The sequence below is a fragment of the Alternaria dauci genome, chromosome 3 (genome assembly GCF_042100115.1).
Source record: "Alternaria dauci strain A2016 chromosome 3, whole genome shotgun sequence".
NCBI classification, from domain to species: domain Eukaryota; kingdom Fungi; phylum Ascomycota; class Dothideomycetes; order Pleosporales; family Pleosporaceae; genus Alternaria; species Alternaria dauci.
Window position 1 is genome coordinate 2,214,686 of NC_091274.1, and position 16,497 is coordinate 2,231,182.

General features: G+C 52.7%; 3 protein-coding genes across 3 annotated transcripts; 1 reads left to right on the forward strand and 2 right to left on the reverse strand.

Moving 5' to 3' along the window:
• Positions 1–2,159: 2,159 nt before the first annotated feature.
• On the forward strand, positions 2,160–2,471 carry ACET3X_004375 (uncharacterized protein; the record flags this gene model as incomplete). Its single annotated transcript, XM_069450572.1, has 2 exons — positions 2,160–2,270; positions 2,334–2,471. The coding sequence occupies 2 exons, from the start codon at positions 2,160–2,162 to the stop codon at positions 2,469–2,471; spliced, it is 249 nt and encodes an 82-aa protein (XP_069308353.1).
• A 3,180-nt stretch (positions 2,472–5,651) lies between these two features.
• ACET3X_004376 (uncharacterized protein) lies at positions 5,652–7,616 on the reverse strand. Its single transcript, XM_069450573.1, has 3 exons — positions 7,398–7,616; positions 6,912–7,321; positions 5,652–6,856 (listed from the first exon to the last, which is right to left on the reverse strand). Exons 1-3 carry the CDS (start codon positions 7,459–7,461, stop codon positions 6,203–6,205), a joined length of 1,128 nt encoding a protein of 375 aa, XP_069308354.1. The 5' UTR covers positions 7,462–7,616; the 3' UTR covers positions 5,652–6,202.
• A 2,522-nt stretch (positions 7,617–10,138) lies between these two features.
• On the reverse strand, positions 10,139–14,229 carry ACET3X_004377 (uncharacterized protein; the record flags this gene model as incomplete). The annotated part of the gene is made up of 5 exons (XM_069450574.1): positions 10,139–10,520; positions 10,667–10,937; positions 10,992–11,208; positions 11,258–13,525; positions 13,576–14,229. 5 exons carry the CDS (start codon positions 14,227–14,229, stop codon positions 10,493–10,495), a joined length of 3,438 nt encoding a protein of 1,145 aa, XP_069308355.1. The 3' UTR covers positions 10,139–10,492.
• Between the last annotated feature and the right edge of the window lie 2,268 nt (positions 14,230–16,497).

Consider the following 16,497-nt stretch of genomic DNA (forward strand, 5'->3'; position numbering starts at 1 on the left):
CACTTATCTGCATCTGTGTCTCTCCTGAGCTGGTTTCCCAAGGGCTCCCCTGTAAGCAGAATAGATGTGTTGCATCCCTACGTTGCTGATCTGTGTTGGCGCGCACCGGTGGTTCAATCTCGTGCTCAAACGGGCCGAGGCTGACACCACGTGAACTGACTAGGTACGTAGGTAACCTCATTAGATTAACATAGAAGTCGAAAGCAACAGGACACTGATAGAGAACATGTCAATATTGCTGTCCTTTGCAATCATCATTAAACCGGGACTCCATATAGGAAGAATGATTATACATTGAAAGAGGTGGGGAAATGGTCTACGGCGGCAACGTGTTCCTATACCCTAGCCCTTACTCGGCCCACATGCATCACCGCTCCACTTTCTATACACTGCGCTCGTATCATCTTCTACATCTAGAAGGAGTCAGTGGAACTAAGCCTTCAAAGAATCAACAACGAACTGCACTTGGCGCAGAGGATACTTAATCGCAAGGCTCGCGAAACTGGACGTTCCAGGCGCTGACATTAGACCATGCACCACGTCCAGCACACGCATCGCCATTCTTGTTTCGATTAGCATTTATGGAGACATCTTCACACTCCTCGACGCCACCGTTCACACTCTGTAAAGGAGCAAGGCTTCCGGGGTTCTGTCAGCCTTATCTTTGGTTCCTTGGTGAGTTTGAGCAGCTTGCGATGGTGCCGCAGCAGTGCGAGCGGTCAGGGAACAAGCATTGACAGGTATGAGCAGCCTGAGCACCAAAGGCGAAGGCGAAGATGAACACAGCGACGGATATAATGCGGACCATGAACACGGCTTGGAAGAGACGATGGATGGTTGAAGGTGTCTTTTAGTTGTGGGAGAGGTGCTGATGACTTGGTTGATAAGTATCTTCTCCAGCAACGCGGAACCACTGAGGCTTCAAAGTCTTGTCGTTGACTACACTCACTACGATGAAATTCGGAAATGGTGTGGTACTATGGCCGAAAATCCAGATTGGGGTTTCTTGGGCCTGTTTTCGGACCTTCTGATTTGCCTCTTTCGGACCTACCAAGCCCTACTTACCCAAGTAGGTACCAATCTCGGCATCCTTCCCTCATGACATTGCACGCACCGCACATTGTGATAAATGGCGACGATCCAAAGCCTCATCAGTGAGTATCTCGACGGTATCTCGGTCACTCATGCGAGTACCCCTTAGTCGACAGTCCTATTCCCAGTCAAGATACGTAGCGTCTTTTCTTAGACGTTCGTCTCTTCTATTCGCTCAAATCAACGCCACGCATCTCAACTAGGAAGCCGACTATGATCCTCTTAGCTTGAACGAGCTTGAACGAGCTTGAACGGGCTTGTCTTCTGGGCCCAGATCAAACTACCCACTCAACACCTAGATGTTTTATACGAGGTATACGCTCAATTTACATGGTAAGTACCGTATTGATCAAATGGCTTCCTTTACTGTAGACCTCTAAGTGACCCTGACCCAGTGATTGTACCCAAGACCTCTCAGTACTTCGACATCCCTGAGTGACCCTTGATCTTAACAATCATATGCTCATCTTATATGCGACTATTATTTAAATCGGCCGGGGTGAGGGTCTATAATGCTACAAGAAGGAGAGTTATGCCTTCTATTTTATTTCATCATCACACATCCATTACCCAATGATCACTGCCATACAAGACCTCCACAAGACCTCCATCAGGAGACCCAAAGGCAGCTCTAAACACCTACATCTGGTCAACATAGTTAACAAGCGAGTCGTTCTGATAAGCGAGTTGATCAGACAAGGGAGTTGGTCAGAGAAGTACAATTCACTCCCCCCCCGGTCGAGCTGTCTGGTTGCAATACTAGACAACCAGAAGAATAACTTACAACTGCCTTTAGAATGTCTTTAACCTCTATAGAACTTCTTGTAAAGCTCGAGGGGTTGGAGAAGCAATGGCGATTATGGTCTTACTACACTGAGTCGAGGAGGTATTAGACCGACCGATTGACAAGATTATTGCCGAACACGATCGAGTTATCGTGATACAAATAGTATTCACACTATAAAACACTTCAACAGCCTGCCATTTAATCAGTTAAACCACAATTTCTACATCCATCGGAACAAAGTCTACCCTCCTCTACCTTGCATTTCCAACCTACCGCCAACATGCGCTTCTCCGCCGTCGTTGGGCTGCTCCTTACCATGGCCGTTGGTACCCAGGCCGCCGCCTACTACTGCCAGTGCCTGTACTCGGACAGTTCCCATTGCTGTGTCGCGGTAAGCTCGTCGAGACTGTTGAGACTGTTGAGGAGAGCGACAAGAAACTCATCAGAATCATAGGAAAACGGCAGAGGTGATTGCACAGCAACTTGCATGTACGCCAAGGCGGTGTTTGCGGACAATAACTGCAATGCTGGTGGAAAATTCTCTAGCGTGAGCACCTGGAACGCTCAGTGGCGCACTGCCTGTCACGACTAGGTACCTCACCAAGTCTTCGGAGACCTAAGAGGGTACTCAGCAGGATCGCACAGGACGAGAGATAAGACGTTTTGAAATCAGCGCACAAGACATACCCAGTTCCATACGTATATCAGTAGACAAGATAAAATTGTCTACCATTGTCTCGTCAAATCGACATCATACAACCTTCGTTCTGATCGCTGGTTTCATCTGGTGCTTTTATACCAAATGACGATAGTATAACGTATACTGGCAACTTTCACATCAATGTCAGTGGAATTCTCCACATTTTACTAGAAGTTATGGACATTATTAATTGCCTATCTTCCTGTCTTCGTTCCCATCCTTATCGTCGTTATTGTAATTCGTATCGTAAGCATGTCTCGTAAATCGTTCATATGTCATATATGACGATGCTGTGTTGTCCAGATCCGCGCTCGATAGAGTAGTTCTGGCCCTCCCTCGGGCCATTCAAGTGTTTGTGATCACCACTCATTTTCATACCACTATGCCCGCCATACCAACACCAACAGCTGCAACGAGACCCTTGGCCCATCCTACTCCTGATGTAGGAGCAGCATTCACCACGACAGTCCGCGTGATACCAGTCCTACCAGTCAATGTGCCCATGCCGATTGTTCCCACGCCTGGGAGTGGAATGTCCGTCTGCGCAGGTTCAAAGTCGAGGGATATTGTGTATGGCCACCAGGTCGAATATGTTCCGCCGATCCATGTCTCAGCCCATACTACTGTGTAGAAGGGCACGTTGCTGAATGTACTTGTAGGTATCGCTAAGCGCGTAACATCTGTGCCCGCTGTCCCAGCGACATTGATTGGGGGTACAGGATCTGGATGCACGGGTGCTGGTAGTGGTGCAGGCTCGACTGTAGTAGCAGGCTTCGCAGTTGCTGTTACGGTTACTATGATCGGGGCACGCGGTTGCTGGACAGGCGCAGGCGCACCGCCGACTTGAGCCATGCCTAGTGCCTGACGGAGTCTGAGTTGAGTCAGTAGCTGCTCTGCCGCCATGTCTTATCACAGTGTGTGGTTACTCAATGCCTCTCGAATGACCTGTGGGTGTTGCAGCGGGCGAATCCGATGTAGGCAGTGAAGCCGGACTTGCGCTTGTCGTCGTGGTGTCATTCTCAACGTCTCGCAGGTATTCGGACTCGGCGAAGAGTCTACCGTTTACCACTACCGATAGCAGTAAAGTGGTGGATATTTGGACGCGCATTCTGCGTGGGATAGAGGGATGCAAGGTTGACCGGCCACGAGTTGGTTTCGTGTGTGCGAGCTCGAGACCGAAGCACGAATCCGGTATTGAACAGATGAACAGACCAATGCGACGAAGGAACCTATACTGGAGACACAAGAGGCAAGAAGGACGTAATGTGATTCAGGTACGATCGCGCCGAATTTGTTTGCAATGAGAGGATGTCATATGAAATGTATCGTAATGCGCAGTAGAAAACGCGACAGGTAACAGGTGAAGAAGCCAAAAAGCCAAAAGTCAAGGAGTTGGAGACGCACGAGAGCTGCTGGATCCAAAAAGGGTGTGAAACTGAACGATTGTGTGGCTGCAAAGCTGCAGTGTTGGAGTTCTGCTGCGAGGATACAAACGCAACGACTGAACCCTGAGCCAATGCAGAAGGAACGGCTCTCCCTGCGGATAGGTAACAGCTGCTTCCAAAACCACCGCTACTTCTTCAAATAGCTGATAAGGAGTGTAGCTCCTGCCTGGTGAGCCATGGTTCGATAAATTGATGCCTGAAGTCGTGACTGACAGCCTGGTTACAGAGAACGGTGTGCGTTGATGGCGTCTACACTGGCCTTTGGGTTCACGACTTCTTACACTTCTGAAAGCCAACCAATGATTCAGCTATGAGATATCTGAATAGCTTACTCGCTATGGAGCCTTCCAGCTCATAGGTATGCATTGCGCGCAGCGACCACGAAGGAGCTTCCTCGCATGTCCAGTCTGGAGACAAGTCCAGCCAAAGAGACAGCTAGTGTTCATCTGGTGCTGTCAGATACCATGATCTTTGAGAGGTTCGCGGTGTCGCTACACAATCCATCAGTTGCGGTCGTCGTGACAACACGGCCCTGTCCATGGCAGCACATCGCCTAGCTTAATAATGCCGACTTCAAATAAGCTTCTGCTGCTATCCAGGGATATACAAGCCCGACGCTAACAGAACGCTTGTTCTGCAGCAAGAATGCAGGAGAACAATTGGATTAAGAGGGTCGTGCATGCACCTGAGCAGCCTTTCCCAAAGGCCCATGGGTTTCGGGTCCCCTCCCGAATACTCGTAGACGAAGAAAGAAAGAAAAAAACTATAAGGTTGTGCGAAGCCACAATCTTAGCACATCGACCCGGAAAATAGCAAAACTCACATCGTGATCCTGTCTGCTCAGCGAGGCGTCATTCAAATCGGAATATCTTCACGCCATTGCCTGTAATGGCCTCTCTGCCCCACTATCACGGGAGTACCTGGACCGTCCTTAGGAGCCGTCGCTCCACCCATACAAGAGATACAAGTCAAAGCCCCGGAGTCCAACGGCGCCGAGTTGTAGCGCAGCTTTACGTCACTGGACTGACACTACCACCTTGCTGCTAATCCAAGTACCGAAACGCACCGGCAGACGCCACGAGTGGATTTTGGCGCAGCGCTGGACCGCATTATCTGCAAGCGGGTAAGCTGCTGTCCTAGGGGAAATCTGGTAGTGTTCCCAACCTCGTGGCCTTGGCTAGTATCGATAGTCTAAAAGTGACTTGAGGTGCTAGGGCAGATGGTGTCGGGGAATGCGGTCTAGCTAGCTAGCTAGCTAGCTATAGCCACGGACACTATGAAATTGACCTTTGTATAGGCGCGTCGCGTGAACAAAACCACGCACGCCTCCCGACAAACTGCGCAAGACTCGATGGCTTTGTCTAGCGCGCCTAAGCGGCCATGGCCGACCGCCCAAGAGATATTGGAATGCCCTCCGACACTTGCGGAGTGAGGTTCCGTAACTGTAGCCAACTCCACAGAGTAGAAGTGAAACATTCCCCGTCCGATGCTAGCTAATTCGTAGTCCTTGCGCGAATGCAACGTACGCATGTTACAAACTGGAATCATTGCGAAGACTGAAATGCAGGGTTATGTACCTAGAACATAACCTGCGAGGAGATGATAGTATAAGATGTGATTGTAATTTCTGTGACTGTAGCTTTGATAAGCTAGGATATATTGACGCGTAATGGTCTAAGATGGTATCTTCCGATGCTTTTCTCTTTCCAATGCAAAAAACAGGCGGCGCGGTCGTTCAGACGGCCGATGGTGAGACGGGGGTATGAGAGTCGACAGGATGGTTGGGATAACACCCGGCGGAATGCGCTCCGGTACAACTAAAATCTCTGCCACGATGGGCCGAGGTAGAGTAAAGGCCGTTGCCGGACTAGGGCAGAGGGCGTAGGCAAACGGGCTGACTTCGCAGAGTCCCGTGGAAAGGGTATATACAAGAAATGAAGTCAAAAGGAGACACTATAGGCGGTGCTGCGCCCTGAGTATGTTGCCGAATCAAAGAAAAGGTGGCCGAAAACGGGCCTGGTGAGAAGTTGAAACAAGAGTGAAAATCGGACTGCAGTAGCCGTATTACTCCAAGAATGCTGTAAAAGTAGTCGTATGCTCGTAAAGGTTCTCAGTCTGTGACTTGGGAGAACATGGGACCCAGGGCAAGAAGTGGGAGAAGTGCTCCAAGAGAGCTCATCACCCCAGTGTTAAGCTAAGTAGCGTGACGAGTAATGGGATTACGAGCGACAATGATGGCGCGCTGAACATGCTGCTCGCGCTACTGGTGAAGGTTGTTTGACCCGGTGTCATGTCATCTCCGTCTGTTGAGAAGAAGTACGTCTTCGCTGCGTCCACGCCTTGACTTTGATCTGGCGGGCTCATCTGGTTTGGGATAGCGCAAACTTTCGCAGGATCGTATGTTGGGCAACGGTCCCTGTAGTCGTTTTGGGAGCGCTCGGTATCGGTGGAGTTGAAGTAGGCCTTCATGTACGAGATGGTCATGACGGTGTCTTGATCCGGGGGTCCTGCAGACCAAGATGGGTCGCCGTTGCTCCAGTGGTTGAGAAAGATGCCACCACTCTCCGTGGGGATGTTTTCGGTCATGACGTGGAGAAGTTGGCCATCAACGTAGAAAGCAACACGGTTGGGTGTCCAGTCAAACCGGTACTCGTGGAACATCTCGTCCGGACGAAAAGGGAGAGCCTTGACTTCGAAACCATTGGTTCCTTGAGCATCGTAACCGTGCGTAACGGATTCCGGACTTTGAAGAACGAGGTTTACGGCGCCTTGGGAGTTGTTGAACTGATGGGAAAGGAATTCCATGTCGATTTCTTGCGAGTTGTTGTGGTACTGTGTGTTGTTAGCCAACTCTGAAACGCGGGCATGTTGTCGCGCATGAACGTACAAAGAAGAAAGCGCCACAGGTTCCAGACGAATTCGAGAGCTTCATGCCGACACGGAAGCTTCCAAGAAGAGAGTCGTTGCGCATAGTGACGAGCTCGGCACCGCTGACGAAACCGTCCTGGTGATTACCTCGCACCCACAACTCGAGTCCCGCGTCTCCACCGTGGTCAGCCTCACCGGACCATCCGTTCTTGAACGGGTTTGGAACAATGTTGGACAGCTCCATGCTCTTTCCAAATGGCCCTCTGGCATTTTGCGAGGTGACGTTGTATTCCTGAGGCTGCCAGCCAACCTCCTTCAGATCGTCGGTCGAGGTATGCAGAAAGTCGTTCTCCGTGAGCTCGGTGAAGACGGCATAGGAAGGGTCCGTTGTAGCATTGATGGAATAACCACACTCGCAAGCAGCGTTGGCTAATTGAAGTTGGCGGGTCAGCATGAGAGCCAGTTTGGGAGTGGTTCTGCGGTCGCAAGCGAGGCGTCTACTTACAGAAGCGGGCCATGGCGAGTAACAACACCCAGGGCGAGGCGCCCCAAGTAAGACGCGACAACATTGTTGGAAAATTAGTATATTAAAGCGAGTGACGGCAAAAGGTGGAGCCCTTTTGTTGAACAAATAAGAAAGCAGGTGCAGAGCGTGCGAAGGCGAGCAGAGAGGTGGTTGCGATGAGGCCGGCCAAAAGTAAAAGAGGTCGGACGACAAGACGACAGGGCAGCGCAATGGCTGATGATGAACTGCTGGGCCTCTCTCGTGCAGAATGGCAAAGCCCGGCACGTCCGCCCAAAGCAGCGCAATTACGGACGCAGGAACCACCCACGTCGAGCTTGGGGCCTGGGCGCCTCCGCTAGTTGTCCCTAGGATCGACCGTTAATGCCACCGAAATAACGTGTGCGAGGTAACTGTGTGGGCCGGCACAGCTGACCCAAGTCCGGGCTAGGACGAGTAGCGCACGCCCGGCGCCGCTTCTCCAGGGCCAAATGTCAATAGCAGCGGCGTATCGTATGCAGGAACGAGCTGCGTCCATCAGCTCGACAGTACGGCGCAGAGCAAGGCTGGCGGAGGGTTGCTGAGCATGAATAATCTAGGGGAGCGATTCCTACCCCCAACAAGACTGGCGATAAGGACCCTCTCCAAGAGACCTCATTCGTGCCTCTCGCGGTGCCCAGCTGTCTCCGCTCCTGTCACCCGCGCTGAGAGGCGCGATAACACATGCACTATCCCTCGAACCCCTCAGAGGCTCGGAGCAGGATTGTGCATCGACTGGCCAGCGTCCACCACAACCCTCGCACTACCTCGACCTCTTTGATTGGCCATTCCCTCGTCTCTGCCCAGTCACCGTCGAGAGCGCACCCCAGCGCACCTCTTCTTCATCATATCAAGGCTTGCGCAGCAATGCTGCTCTCCTAAACCTGCCATCTTTGCCGCAGACTCTCCTGTTCCAGACCCCACATGCTACAGGCCGCGAGCGTCTTAGACGAGTAACAGCTCACGAGCGCCATGCATCCTCTGCATCCTTTGAAATCTTTTCCGCTCTTAGTGACATGGCTCAGGAAATAGCGAACGTATCACAGGGCGATGAAAACGCCCCTGCCGCACCGTTTGCGTGCACGCCTGATTACAGGGCAGCACAACGCCTGCATTGTGCAGCGACAAATTACCCATTGCTTTCAAGCGAACTTAGCGAGCCAGGGGGGCGGGTGCGAGGCCTTGTTCGCATCGCTCATGGCATCTTCCAACGGTTCCCGCTCGAGGAGTCATAGGACCAAGAAGCATGTGCCCATCAACCTCATGACCGACCATCTTGCGGTATATGGATCGACAATATGTTGCTTCTGGTCTTGTTTGTTGTTGATCAACCACCCACCATCAGCGCACAAGCAACCACGACAACCCCTATTCTCCATTCCGGCATGCCTCGGATCTCACAACACCAAGGGCCCAGTCAAAGCAACAACCCGCCCAAGCTCTGTCTTACCAACTTTACACGTGGATCCAAGTCCCGGCGAGCATCATCACTTCCTCGGCATTAGGTCATAAGGACCGTCGGCTGTACACCACACCGTGCGCCGCGTCTTCTGACAGGCAGGAAACATGAAAAAGCTGGGGTATGCCACTACCAATTGTGCAACGGCTGTCGTTCATTTGGCGATTTTCCCTTGTGGGTAATTTCCGCCAGGTTTCATGGGGGTGATCATCGGCCGGCGACGGTCGGCAACGACGAATTGGGACATTCACAAGACGGCATGCTCCTGCCGAACCATTATGTTGTAGCAAGTGCGCGGATGCCATGGAAGGATGGAAGTCTGGGGCATGTCTTCCATCAGGCCGCCGGCCACTGGACTGGGCGCCTGGATGATCGTTGCGGAGGCGAAGTTGGGTTTTGCTCGCAGCCCTGAACTTTGTACCATGTTCCATGTTGCCATGGTCTGTGAGCGCGCATTAGCAAGCACCATTTCTTAGTCTCCTAGATCGAGGTCACGATGCTCACGTCGGGTGGATATTCTTCCTGCCCCAAATTGAAATTGCCGCAAAGGATGATCCGCCGGGGAGGGACACGAGAGAAATAATCAGCCAGCACCAAAGCAGTCTGACATAGTTATCCTCGGCGACGAAGGGGCTCCGCGGTATCTTGGATACGAATTCCAATCCACAGTAAGTGGCGTGTCAAGTTGCACTCTGCAGCGACAGTCACACGAGCAAGCCGGCACCCCCAATCGTCTTGGAGACGAACGCAGAAATCTAGGCGGTAAATTGTGAACTACATGTGCTGGACTATTTACTGGAGCACCGGGAGAAAGTCAACTTGGTCTTGACTTTCGGGTGCGAGCGTTCAAAACAACTTACAAGTGCGCACCCCCCCTAGTCTTAGTACGCACAAATATCAGTAAACCGACTTCCACCCGCAGCACAAGCGACGATCCCAACTCACAAAATCATCGTGAACAGGTGTTTTCTTCACCGTCACTTCAAAGACTCCAAGTCGCTCCGTTAGATTGGCACCCTAGCCACAGAGTCAGGGGACTGTCAGCAATACGAGGTAGAGAAAGCAGAAGCGCCGAGCCTCCCTTCGCCGCTCGCCCAGTAGTCAAACACGAGCCCCAACCTAGCTGCGAGCTTACAACACGAGGTCTGCGTCCAGAAATACATTCTGTATGGATCCAGGGTCTAAAGCTTCAACAAACGACGCCACAGTAATTGATTAAACACAGAGTGACGTACCACCCTGGCGAGTGAAATTGCTATAAACCTGTCGATGCACCAACGGCAACATGTGCCAATCCGCTGCCTATGACAAGAGAAGATTTTCCTAACCGCAGTCGCTCATCATAATATCGCGTGAAAGACGGAGCTTACCGGGTTCCGCAGACCGAGGAGGTAAACTATACGCATCCGCTCCATGCGCTCTACGCCAGCACCGAAGAGCAGCCAAAAAAAAAGTTCCATGAAGATCCAACTCTTTTCATTCAGTCGTTAGGGTAAATCAAAACAGCAAACGCCCTTGGTCAATCCAAGTACTCCAAATCCTTTGAGCCAAAAATGCTAGTGTTTCGTGTGGGGTATCATCGTCATTTGTCACAATCTCATCACAAGAATCCACTCTCGGAGAGAAGCCTAAAACGCCGTTAGCCCCATCTTCTCTCCAAAAGACGCGTTCTTATCCGTTCGTTCGTCGTATCCTCCTCGCGTCGCGGGTTGATATTATTTGCTAGCCTTCCAGCCCAGTCTTTGTACGATCAAAGGAGAAATAGGTAGTGTACCTTGCAATCTTTTCGTCCTCGCGTTCCCTTGGCTCGACGCTCAAACTCATCTCGTACATCTCGTGTACATCGCCCGCTGACTGCATATTGGTGAGGATGTAGTCCTGCAACTCGGGAACGGGTTGTAGCGGGTAGGGCACGTTCTGATATTGCTGAATGTCGCGGATGACTTCAGCTGTCTTGGCGCGCTTTGCAAAGTTGATGAGGTTTGTACGTTTGATTAGAGAGGGAATACCATCTTCGATGAACGTCAGATCGGTGAGATATACACCTAATTAGACGAGTTAGCTACTTGATGAAAAAGATTTGGTTGGGAGCTGCGTACCGAAGAAGGGTATGCAGGGTGGGTTCGCTCGATGTAACGTGTCTCGGTATTCTGCGAAATTCTTGGTACTACCCATGAGCTTACGCATGCTCTCCAAGGTTGCCATGGAGCGTTGGTTCACAGCGCTCCAGGTCCTGTTCAAGCGATGGATGGGTGCAGTTCCTAGTGCTGAGATGATGGAAGTTAGTGTGGAGAAGTTGTTCAACTGTCGACATTTCTGATACGTGTTAGCCACTGTCCTCATATGAATCCTTAAGTTGCCTTACATCTGCCACATTGACAAAGTGCTTGATGACAATAACTCTGCGCTTGACGTCTTGCTGTGTGAGAATCATTTGTGCGACCCAGTTCGTCAACTGGTTAGAGTGTAGAATAAGCGCTTTGACGTTTGCGGCTGGGTCAGGCTCGCCTGGAGCAAGTTTCTTCTGCCATGTCTTGTTCAAGCACTCCGTCGGACGGATCTTGCCGTACAATCTAGATTCGATAATGGTGAGTTGTCGAGCGAATTCCGTTGCGTCGATATCGAGGAACTTCAGCTTCTTCATATGTTTGGGTAGAATAGGCTGCGGTGTCTGGGCACTCAAGGTAAGGACTAAGCGTTTCGTAGGCATGTCTGGTCCTCGAGATCGTTGTTCAACCGATGTCATCAGGGGTGCTGCTCCCGGAGTGCTAGTGGTCGCAACATGGTCTTTCGCAAAGTTGTACACCCGTTGAATGAGAATCCGTGCTTCCTCATCGTTGCCCTCCATCCAGTAATTATCGAACCAACTCTTGAGAATGTTGACAACTCGAAATCGAATCGGTTTCTGCTTCTTGTCTACCCAGTGTTGATAATCTTCCTTAGCCAGTCCATGAGGTGGTTGTATACTCCAGCGCTTGACCAACATCTCGAACAGCTCAGAAGCTGTAGTAAACGACCGGTACGTGAGTAAGAAGGTATTGTTGAACGCTGGGTCGAGGCGGTCGTGACGTGTCAGCTGCTCTACGAGGCCAGCCAGAGTACCACCCTTCAGTTGAGGTGGGGTAGACTTGTGATCATAGGATATTTCCCCCTCATGGTCGAGCTTCAAGTACTCTGGTGTTTCTTCAATTGCCTGTTGGGGAATCACTGGAACTTCACCAAAGAAGTCTTTGAGCTTCTTGTTACTGTTTGCAGATCGGACTGGCTCAACCTTTGCTTCGTCGAGAGGCGTACCTGCACTGTATGTGTCCGCCTTCGGGATGTTGCCGAGCAATGGTCTCTCAGGTCCAGATGGCCCCCGGGTGTGGTTCGGCAGCTCGCTATCGGTATTTCTCCGTGGGTCTGTACGGCTTACAATGTCGGCGAGAGGGACAGTGTCCGACAATTGTTGCAACAGGCTGTATTGTTGGACGCACGTCGCTTCCAGATCCCGGGCAATTGCTCGCACAGCATTGATGCGATCCTCAAGTGAATCCCCACGTAGTTCAGCCCACTCGTCTCCCAGTGGTGCTGCTACTCCTTGACATGCAATCACAAGTTCAGATACGACATCATAGGCCTTCTGCTTCTGGACGCTAAACTCGCTTAGTTGCTGCCCTTGGGCGTCTGCGTCCAGAGACGCAAGGTTGATTTGCTCGATGGTGGATATCCAGGGCCGACAAGCCTCTAGCACCTTTCCTGCAGCACTGCATACGTGGTCGCCTATCGCCTGGTGTTTCCGATGTGAGATGACCGTGTCCCGAAGCACCAGCTGCTCATCCAACCGCCGGAGACTGGAAACGATCAATCTCTTGACATCTTGCAGTCTTTCGAGTACGCGCGAATCAAGCTTCAGGATTGGTTCGAGGGGAGGCTCATAGTCGTCCTGGTCAGAGTACATTGAGGTGTTGGCATCACGCGAATCAGTACCGTTGTTTTGCCAGCTGCCTCCAGTGTTGTTGCCCATGACAAAGCCAGGCACAAGACGCGGAATCTCCTCTCCACGCTGCTGACGTGCTACCTCGACAAAACCGAAGACACCGTTGAGCACGCCTTCTGCCTCCTTCAGGCACTTGGAGTAGGAATCAGGTGGGGGAAAGTCGGACGCAGCGATGTGCGAGGACAGGACTAATTTTGAGAATCGCGACATTGTTTCTCGGAAGTGAGGGTACAGGGCCTTGTTTGTGGAAATGATCGAAGGGTTGCCAGAGTGGTTGTCTGTCGTCCCCGAGCCAGCAGCAAGCAGCAGTCGCAAGTGGTCTGAAATGTCCTCGGCGCGCTTCACGAATTCCGACCTGTCGCTGTTGTTGATGGCTTGCTTGTAGCGCTCTATGGCGCGTCGCATGTCCTCGACCATTCTGTTCCAGGTAAGAGGCACGGGGCTGACGTCGTCGTAGAACTTGCGTGAATGCGTCGCGCCGCCGCCCAGGGCTGGGCTGTTGGCGAAGGAAGTCGCCGTCGTGCCCGTAGGGGGCATGGCAGCCGAAGCTGCAAAGCTCATGCCACTTTGATCGTAGGACCTGGCCGGGTAGCCACCATTCATCGACTCCATCGACGTGGCCGACGAGAGACCATCGGACAAGCGGTGCCTGTGCTGTGGTGCCATGTCAGTATTCGCTCCACGTACAGGAGCGCAAAACTTACGCGCGAGCGGTACGAGCCCTTGTTTCCCGGGCCTTCCAAGTCAGAGGCCGAGGTTTCGTCGTCCGTGTCCTCCATGTTGTACCCAGAGCCCGATGCTAGCAGCTCAGCCGGCGGTCGCGACATGTCGGGCACGAAGACATCGGTGCGGTCGCGCGGACCGCTCTCGTTGGCAGAGGGCGACTCCAAAGGCAGCTCCATTGTGCTGACGCCCGTCAGGGTGTTGAAGTAGAAGAGCATGCCGTCGGGCGTCGCCTGGGGTATCCAGAAGGCGGCTTCCTCCTCCTTGTTGTGCGGAGCATTGTTGCGCTCGAGGGGCAGTATGGTGTCGTTTCCACCGCTCAGGGACTCGCCGTCAGACGTGTCGAATTCAGCGCCGCCGGCCGACCGCGTCTCATGGTCGTCGTCGGCGTCGATGCCGTCTCTGTCGCTCTCAATGTCCTCGCTGGGGCGCTGCACGACGGCGCAGTAGTTGCTGGGGAACCAGCCGCGCACCCCATGGATGACTCCGTCCCACCAGCCGCTCTCGAGCTGGGTGATGACCTGTATTATGTCGCCCGTCCGGAAGCTCAGACTGGTGCGGTCGTCGGCCTGGTAGTCGTATAGCGCCTTGACGTACATGCCGCCAGCGTCCGTCGTGCCATTAAAGCCATTCATCGTGGTGGTGATTCTTGCAGTGCCTCAGGGCGCAACCGGCGGCGTGTGGGGGCACGGGGAAGGAAGGCAACAATCTTCAGCCTCGCAGGCGCGACTCCTCTGCTGCGACCCTGGACTAGAGTAGAAGCGGTCGCAATGTGGGCCGACTGGTCTTACGACGCGGTCGTTTTCGAGGATCTGATATGACCGCGTGTTAATGGCCGGGGTGGATGAGGGCATGCAATTGGGCTAGAGGCCGCCGGCATGCGAATGAGGAGCGCGCCTAGCTGAGCAACGCAGCGAATAGAGCCTCACACCAAGCACGCCGGTATGGATATGGTTGAGGAGAAGAACGGTTTCGAGCGGAAGAAACTGCAACACCAGGGCGGGTCGTTGGCAGCCGTCGTGAGCGGTGGAGGGCCCAGCGTCCCCACCGGCTTGTGCTGTGCCATAACCTGGGTCATCACGTGTTTGGCGCTGCCCTACCTACTACCTATGGATAAACGTAGCTAACCATGTGTCAAGTTCCGGGCCCCTCCTTTCCACACGACTATTCTCGGAAACCCGCCAGCTTGCCTACCCATTGCCTCTCATGCACGTCTATATGCCCTGCCTGCCTGCAGCCCATGTTGTGCATCGCAATATAGCCAGACGGTTGGGTAAGCGACCAAACCCCGGAGCCGGCCACATCAACTTTGTCTACGCCGCAGCTGTCAAAGCCAAAGAAGCTGTCTACATCGGCCTTGCATGGTATACATCTCCCGTTGATAATACGGCCCCACCAAGCTATTGATGTAACGCGCAAGAGCTTTTGATGCCGAAGAACCTGGCGGTAGAGCGGGCACATCAGGCTGTCCACAAGCTGTAAGCTCATCTAGAACACCGTCTGACTCGTTACATATTTCGGGGTCTTTGCGCTATGAAACGTGGTCCTCAAGGATAACCAGGGCTTCCCTCCCGTTGCGGGCGGATGCCGGCGCATCGAGGATTGTACGACCATGTATCTTGTACAACCGTCCAGACTTCAGCCTATGACGTTCTGCGTTTGTCATCCCTACACCTCGCGTTTGCACGGAATGATACCTGCTGCCCCGCAGTCCAACCAGGGATTTTCACTTGGGCTTGGTGCTGAACCCTTTGACGAGTGAACATGTCGAGGACATCAGCAGTCAATGGTTGAGGCCGGCGGCAGAACACCGCGATACTACAAAAGCATGCCTATAGCACCTGGGTAGCAGTCCGCGGTCGTCTCGCCCATCTGATCGAGAGCGGTGACTGACACGCGTATCTCACCATGGAAGGTGTGATGGAAGCTCGGGATGATTATTGCGGATCCTAGTGGCCGATGCCAGTCTCAAACTTGCTTGGTTTGTCGCGTGGAAGCGGAAATGGCATTTCTTGGGTTCTGCGACAATGGGCCGGAGGGTGGGTCAGTCATGAATGGATCAAGATCTTTTGCTGCCCCCGAGACGACAGTATTGTTGAGAAACGACGAAGCGTCGCTGCGGGAGGAGACATATCAAACGGAGAACAGGACGCGATAGCTGCCGTGTCGCACGTGGGGGTTGCAGCAACCACCCGTTCAGACATGACCATTGTCAAATTAGTAGATTCACTGTAACGCTGGGCCGAAAGCATGTGCCTTTCATATGCGATTTGGCTGTAGAACGGTGTTGGGCATGGCACCATGTCAATACACTGACCTGGTCAGCTTTCAACCACCATTCGTCTTCACTGAGATGAGCTAGTCGGTTGCCTCCATCACAACGAAATTAAGTGACGGCGTAGGCGGATGAGCACCGGCTCTGCCGCGTCCGTGTTACAAGGACAGACCATCCAATGCCACTTGAAACCACCACCACAACCCGCCTTGCTTCTAAAGCATTACGAGAAACGTGCTAGCGCGGGGCGGTTTCATTGAAAAGCAATGCCCCTCGCTGACACAATGGTCACCGAGGGGCCGTTAGAGGATTTGTAGGAGGCATGTGTAGCGGCTGCTGGCTTGGAGAGGTAGAGTAACGGTGAGAACAGCTAGGTGTCATGGCAGCAAGAGTGTCTGCTAGGCCGCGGCCAACGCTACAAGCTCCAGGGTCATACGCGCATCCCCGATTCAAGGAAGACAAGCGGGGCATGTTTTTAGCGGACTCTGCCACCTTGCTGCTGACGGGAGACTCTGTCGGAACGGAGATGTCTCGCCAGGCCGAAAAGACCTCGGCCAGACGGCTCGGTGGTAATGTCATATCTAACGATATGCGCAAGAAGAATCGTGTTCGCGGCATTGCAATGTTC

Bases quoted from the DNA above. Each gene is read 5' to 3' on its own strand.
- ACET3X_004376 (XM_069450573.1), bottom strand. From the start codon at position 7,461: ATGTTGTCGCGTCTTACTTGGGGCGCCTCGCCCTGGGTGTTGTTACTC. The intron at 7,322-7,397 runs GTAAGTAGACGC...AACTTCAATTAG, and splicing joins ACTCGCCATGGCCCGCTTCT to CCAACGCTGCTTGCGAGTGT. The intron at 6,857-6,911 runs GTACGTTCATGC...AACAACACACAG, and splicing joins CCTGTGGCGCTTTCTTCTTT to TACCACAACAACTCGCAAGA.